The 7289-nt window shown below is 37.2% G+C and overlaps 1 protein-coding gene across 2 annotated transcripts in view; it reads right to left on the reverse strand.

The window, feature by feature from the left end:
• PEX3 (peroxisomal biogenesis factor 3) overlaps nucleotides 1–7278 on the reverse strand; it is a 38406-nt gene extending 31128 nt beyond the window's left edge. The window contains exon 1 of one of the 2 annotated variants that reach the window (XM_036906836.2): nucleotides 6979–7278. In XM_036906836.2, coding sequence (XP_036762731.1) covers nucleotides 6979–7051 — 73 coding nt within the window. In that variant the 5' untranslated portion in view covers nucleotides 7052–7278. The remainder of the gene's footprint in view (nucleotides 1–6978) is intronic. The other variant, XM_036906835.2, reaches the window with a different exon arrangement.
• Between the last annotated feature and the right edge of the window lie 11 nt (nucleotides 7279–7289).

Raw genomic sequence — 7289 nt, forward strand, 5'->3', positions numbered from 1 at the left:
TATTTTATGCATATTTCTGTTGTAGCACCAAAAAAGGATACTGTGCTTCAATGAACTTACAGAACAAGTTATGATACTCTTTTACCTATGCTTGCTAATAGATGTTTTATATGTGCCATAATTTGTTTCATTATAACCTGACAAAAAGGTTGGAGGGGAGTAACTAACTAATCCTCACCTACCTCCAACTGTCTGTGACTCCCAATAACTACCAAAAAATTGTGCATGACCTAAATAACTGGATTTAGCTTATTTGTTGTTGATAAGGAGTGAGCATCCCTCTAGGAACTGCAAAGCAAACACATACCCTAAATTATTTTCACTAATATAAGCATTATAGCTGAACTGGTAACATGTTATGTATTCTTAAAAATAATAGTTCAGTAAAAGGGTATGCGCTACAAATAATTAGAAATGAAGTATGATTGCTGTTATGTTTATATGCAATAAGTGTATTATACTCAAGTTTACAGAACAAATAAAAGTTCATATGTGGTTTCACAGCTATCTTTTTTGCAGTCCATCCTCAGACAGTGCCACAATAACAACGATGAAGAAAATGACTTGTGTTTCACAAAGTAACTCTTTGATAGGAAACTCTTATACAGCAACTACATCTCAATGAATTGTTTGTATTTTATTTGCATAACAGATTGCTACAATTTATGTGTAAAATTATTGTTTCTTATAATAATAATAGGATAAAATAAAATGTTGCAATGACATCCTTTATGTAACTAAAAATTTTCTGGAAAAACAGCAAAGTTGATTGGTATTTGTTTCCCTGGGAAGAAAATCCACTGCTTTTCTTAGGTTCTCAACAGTGCCTGGTAAAATTTTTTTAGTAACTGCTGTATTTGTAGTATATTCTAACTAAAGCTAAAAAAGAAAATGAGTTGTTATGGGTTGAATTGTGTTCCCCACTTCCCGCCACCCCCAAATTCATATGTTAAAGCTCCAGTGCTTCAGAATGTGACCTTATTTGGAGATAGTGTCTTAACAGAGGTAGGTAATCAAGTTAAAATGTGGTCATTAGGGTGGGCCTTAATCCAGCATGACTGGTGTTCTTTTAAGAAGAAATTTGGACACTAACATGTTTAGAGGGAAAATGATGTAAAGACACAGGGAGGAGATGGCCCTCTATAGCCAAAGCGAGGGGTCTGGAACAGACCTTCTCTTATAGCCCTCACAAGGAACAGATTTTCCAACACATTGACCTTGGATTTTTGGCTCCAGAACAGTGAGCCAATATTGCTTCTTTTGCTTAAGCCACTCAGTTTCTGGTACTTTGTTATGGCAGCCCTTGCAGACTAATACATGGAATTAGGCTGAAACCCCACAACCCATTATTCTTCTTGAGTTAGCACTGAAGTAACAATTCCCACATATGGTCTAATTTACCAAGCTCTCATTCCCCAAACTCATAAGTTATGATTTTGACAGATTTGTCTCCTTAGGAAAACATGAATGAAGGCAGAGAATTCAATGGCCAAAATATGTACCTCAGGATCATCTACACACTTGACTGGCTGATTGACTTCAGACCTGGAAGACAGTAGATATTGATGGCTGTGGCACCAACTAGGTAGGTAACATTGAGCTGGTCCCTTCCTCTTTCTGGGTCTAAATTTCTTCATTGATAAAACCTAAGGTGGGATTATATGTGTTTTAAAGCTTCTTCTGTATCTATGACTTTATTTATGAGTAATGAAAACATACACTAAATACCTCAAAAAGAAATGTGTTTTGAGGTTTTCTTTCAGAAATTCGTGTTTTTAAACCATTTCTTAGTCTTCTCTTCCTGGGTGAAAATCCCTGTAATATGACTTTCCTAGGTTAACAATTGCAATAAGTGTTTGAAAATAATCTATTAATACTGCTCCCAATCTAAAAGACCACCAAATCCGGCTATACTGATTCTACTTCAGAAATATTTTCTAAATTTTGTCACTTTAGTCAACTCCTTTACCACTGTTTTCATTCAGATCCTGAATATTAATGCTAACCAACTGGTCTAACAGCTTCCAAGCTCTTCTCTTTTGTTTCTGTTCTCACACCTTTCCAATCCATCTTTTGTATGCCAAGTAATCTTCTAAAACTTAAATCTGACCACACTATTCCTGTGTTCAGAATTCTTTAACACCCTGTCACCACTTCCTAACGTGGATTTCCTGTTCTGCTTATGTCAGAATGACTTGGGGTACTGGTTAAAAATGTAACCTTTAAGGAAGTTTCTTGAAAACACCCCCAAATGTCTTTTCTTGCATGATGTTGCATTCCCATACATAAAACTGGTACACAACGGGAGCTCAGCAAATATCTGCTGAATGCATTAATGAATTAATGAACTGCACTCTAGACCTAATGAAGCAGAATCTGGGAAAAGAATTCTGTTTTTTATCAAGACCCTTGAAGTGATTTTTATCCACATAGAAGTCTGAGAAGCACTAATACACAGGATACTGTCCAAATTCTGTAGAATGGTACAGTAACAAAGGCCCGTCATGACCTGCACCCCAGCTACTTCTCCACATTTATCATTTGCTATGCCTCACTTGTTCCTGTACTTTAGCCATGGTGAAATACACTTTGATTCATCAAAACCATTGTCTCTAAATCTGTTAAACATCCCTTTTCCTGCTGTGTCCCACTCTCTTTTGCTAGCTGTACAACTTAACTCAAGGGGAACTCCAGTGCAGCTTGCCAGACACCTTCATGTCTCTCTCTCTTCTATGCTCCCACAGCACTGCTCAATTATGGTAGTACTAAAATACTATTTTTGCACTACTTTTCTTGTTTCCATTTCTGCTTTTTGGACTGCTCCACGAGTTCCTCAATGTCAAGAACTGTGTTTTATTCCATTGTATTTGCAGAGCCCAAGATAGTGAGAGTAAGAACTTACTCTCATTCAAATGTTTGTTGAATAAAAGAATGAATGAAGAAAGGAAAAACTGGAGAGAAATGAAATTATAGGGATTAAGATATAAATTATAAGATGATACTCTGGGAATTTTTGAAATCAGCAAGCCAAAAAACTGGAATCCAGTGGTTCTCTGTTTTCTCTTTAGTGTAATTGTTCTCAAAGTGTGGCCTGGGCACTCCTGGAGCTGTTCAATACCATTTTTGGGGATCTGTGAATCAAAATTATTTTCATGATACTACTCAAACACTATTTGCCTTTTTTATTCTCATTCTCTCATGAGTGTATGGTGAATTCTAGAGGCTACATGACATGTGGTACTGCAACTGAATGAATACAGAAAGAGAGAATTCAGCTTCCTTCAATTAAGGTAGACAGTATAAAGACTGGCAAAAATGTAAAATAATGCACTTTTCTCATTAATTTTTTTGAAAATAATATTTATGTTACTATGTAATGGGTCTACTATTGTTATTTTTAAGTTAATTAACATTAAAATTTTTGTTTTAATTTTTAATATGGCAGCTATTAAGAGATACAGATTTTAAAAAGCTCCCTAGAGTCTTGAATTTTTAAAGTGTAAAGGAGACCTCAGATCAAAAAGTTTGAGAAGCACTAGTCTAGTCTTTTCATAAACTGATCAAATTGTACAAACTAGTTTAAAACAGTTACTCACCCAAAGTGCAGAAAATTACTACTTAAGAGGACCCGTAACACAAAGTTTTTACTTAAATTTTTTGCCACCACTGAGCCATTGGCCAAATTTATTTGAACCCACATGTTGAAAGCTCACCTAGCTTTCAAGTCTATCAAAATTTGCCACTTCTTCCATAAAGTCCTTTGCTGTTTTTTACAACGGCACCTGCTATCTGGAGGTTTGATCTGTATAGCATTTCTTCCAGGTCTCTTACTGTGTCATATTTTAATTACAGTTGATGCTTGAACAAGGTAGGGGTTAGGGGAGCAGATCCCCTGTGCAGCTGAAAATCCTATGTAACTTTGGCTCCCCCCAAACTCAGTAGTAGTCTTATTGGATTGAAACCTTATGGATAACATAAACAGTCAACTCAACACATATTTTGTATGTTGTTTACATTATACACTGTATTCTTACAATAAAGTACTAAAAAAAAGTTTTTTCCAAATTGTGGCAAATCTCCGAAAATGTTTCCAATATATTTCCTGAAAGAAGTCTGTGTGTAAGTGGACCCATGCAGTTCAAACCCGTGTGTTTAAGGGTCACTTGTACTTGTATACTTGCTGCTATGGTCTGAATGCTTGTGTCCCACCAAAACTGTATAAGGAAATCCTAATACCTGAGGTGATAGTGTTAGCAGTGGGGTCTTTGGGTGGTGCTTAGATCGTGAGGGTGGAGCCCTCGTGAATGGGATTAGTGCTCTTATAATGGGACCTCCACAGATCTTTAGCCCCTTCTGTCATGTGAGGATACAAGAAGTCTGCAACCTGGAAGAGTGCCCTCATCTAACATGCTGGTGTCCTGATCTTGGACTTCCAGCTTCCAGGACTGTGAGAAATAAATGTCTGTTGTTCAGAACAACAGAACTGCCACCCAGTCTGTGGTATTTTGCTATAGCAGCCTGAATGGACTATGATACTTGTTTTTCATTCTTATCAGACCATAAAGTCTATGAAGGCAGAGTTGCATAGTGTGGAAAGAGAATGCTCCAGGATCTAACACACCTGGTTTTGAATTCTAGCCTCCTTGTTACTGGGACCCAGGGCAAGTTTTTAAATTCTTAGGATTCTAGTTCCCACATTTTGAATGGGGATAATAATAACTAACCTTTTCTCTGCCCAGTGAATACTTAGCACAGTGTCCATTGGGCACCTAATACATAGTAGCTATTAGATTACTATTAGAAAATCTCTCTAATGAAAACCTCGGATTTCCAATTGTATTACTTTCAACACTATAGGCGTTTGATAAACATTTCTTAAATTAGAGTAATTGAAATGTAAAATGTTATAGGACCTTTCCCTCGAAGCAGAAAGAATATGAGGCTCAAACAAATGTCAATCAAAGTCATTTACTCTTTTTTCTTTATAGATTGACTTCCTCTTTCTTATAAAACAGTAGGATTATTATCTTTCTGTCCCTTTAAACCTTTTTGTTTTCTTTCTCACTCCTCTTAATCTATAACTATAAAGCTCTCAATAGAGTTTTGAAAAATAAAGCTCTACCTCTTAGCTATACTCTTTGCCTCCCCTACAGTTATTTCTAATCTACCATTAGGTTGTTCCATAAGTCTGAAGGGGTATGCTATTATTCCTGAGATTTCTAAAGAAGAGATTATTTTCCTTCCTTCAGTAGTGGCAAAAATATTTTATTTATACTTCTTTCATATATATATATGTAACACACATGTATGAAAAACTATTTTATATATATATATATGAAATACTTTTAAACATACAGACAGTTCGTGACTTTCAATGGTTTGTCTTATGAAAATTTTGACTTTACAATGGTGTGAAAACAATACATGTTCAGTAGAAACAATACTTTGAATTTTGATCATTTTCTGAGCTAACAATATGCAGTATAATCCTCTCGTGGTTCTGGGCTACAGCTCCCAGCTAACCATGCAATCATGAGGGTAAACAACTGATATAACCATTCTGTACACATACAGCCATTCTGCTTTTCACTTTCATACAGTGGTCAATAAATTACATGACATAGTCAACTCTTTATTATAAAATAGGCTTTGTGTTAGATGATTTTGCCCAACTGTAGCCTAAAGTAGGTGTTCTGAGCATGTTTAAGGTAGGTTAAGCTAAGCTATGATGTTTGGTAGGTTAGGAGTATTAAATGTATTTTCAACTTGAGTATTTTCATCTTATGATGGGTTTAGCAAGACATAACCCCTTTGTAGGTTGAGGAAGATCTGTACATTAGCTATCAGTAGCTGAAGACATTGGAAAATACATAGTATCTATAAGGGATTTCTCAAAGAATTCAATGAAAATTTACATAGGCACATTAGTGATTTGTGATAGATCTCAGAGACAAGTAAAAAACTCTTCTTGCCTCATCAGCAGGAAGCCTGTTTCAAACTTTCAAGATCAACAGATCTGAATTACTGATGTTAAAAGTATTGTTAATTTCAAATTGTTTGGGGACAATAGAGTATACTTTAATAATAAAAGAAAAGCAATAAAATTCCTTGGCTAACTTCTTGCTCTTATTTTTTCAGTACTTCTGTAACTGAAGCACATGGTCAGTGATAATATTTTTCAAAAAACTCAAATTCTACAAAATCGCCCCTTAACATTCCTACATTTCCTTTTCTGTATCTCACAGGGTTTTTATTCTCTCCTTCAAGTCCTTGCATATTATGACATGTCTGTCATGTGAGGAAAAAGACTCTCAAGATTGTTATCTCAACTTTCTAAACCTCCTCTCAGCCTGGGCAGCTCAGTTATGTTAGCTAGATGTGCATTGATCTCAACCTTGAGGAAGATTGCACAACATCCTGCAGGCACTTTCTTACTGAATAACTTGTATTCTGAAATAGAAACAGGGCTTACATATCGATTTGTGTTTCTTTGTCTGATACTATCTTCCAGTCCTTCAGTATATTTGAGCTGTTTTCAAACCTCAAGTTACTTCTAGACAACACTCGAAGTGTAGGCTTTAGGTTACTGCTGGATTATGAAACTTCTGCGAAGGAGGAACGCTAACGTACCGGCAGGACCAAATAGGAACGAAGATCTCACATAAAGTTAACAGGAGAGAATTTTAAAAACGTGTCTGTAAAAATGCCTTGAAAGAAACTTAATTGTGGTGGATTCTCCTAAGGTCCGTGAGAAAAAAAGGACAGGGGAGAAACAGGGTAAGAAGTAGCGTCAGTGCAAAGGGCACAAATCACACTATTGCAGAGATAAAGGAACCCTGGCTCCTATCCGATGGCTGAACGAAAGCCCTCTGCGCGTCCCGTAGCACGGTCGCCCTGCCTTTCCCTATTTTAGAAGACAGTCACCTCTCTCCCACCGCTTTCTCCCAGTGCCCCTTGTTCAGGAACGCTATCACCTACCTCCGAGGACTGTGCCCAGGAAGATGCATTTCTTTTTGTGACGTTTCAAAAAATTCCACATAGATCTCAGCATCTTCAGGGCCTCAGGGTGCAGGCTGCAGGCTGCGTAGGGGTGGGGGTAGTTCACTAGAAAACCGTTTCTTGGTCACTTGGTCTGGACAACCCGGCAGGACTGCCGTTGTCCCCTCCGTGCTTTCCAGAAATCACTAATGCGACTTTCCGCAGATACTGTCACCGGAGCGGGAAGGGGGCGTGGACTATCCTAGAGCAGCTGCGCTTTCTGCTGCTGCCTGCGCGCTGCCGTCCCCGCT

The sequence above is a fragment of the Manis pentadactyla genome, chromosome 12 (genome assembly GCF_030020395.1).
Source record: "Manis pentadactyla isolate mManPen7 chromosome 12, mManPen7.hap1, whole genome shotgun sequence".
Classification (NCBI taxonomy): domain Eukaryota; kingdom Metazoa; phylum Chordata; class Mammalia; order Pholidota; family Manidae; genus Manis; species Manis pentadactyla.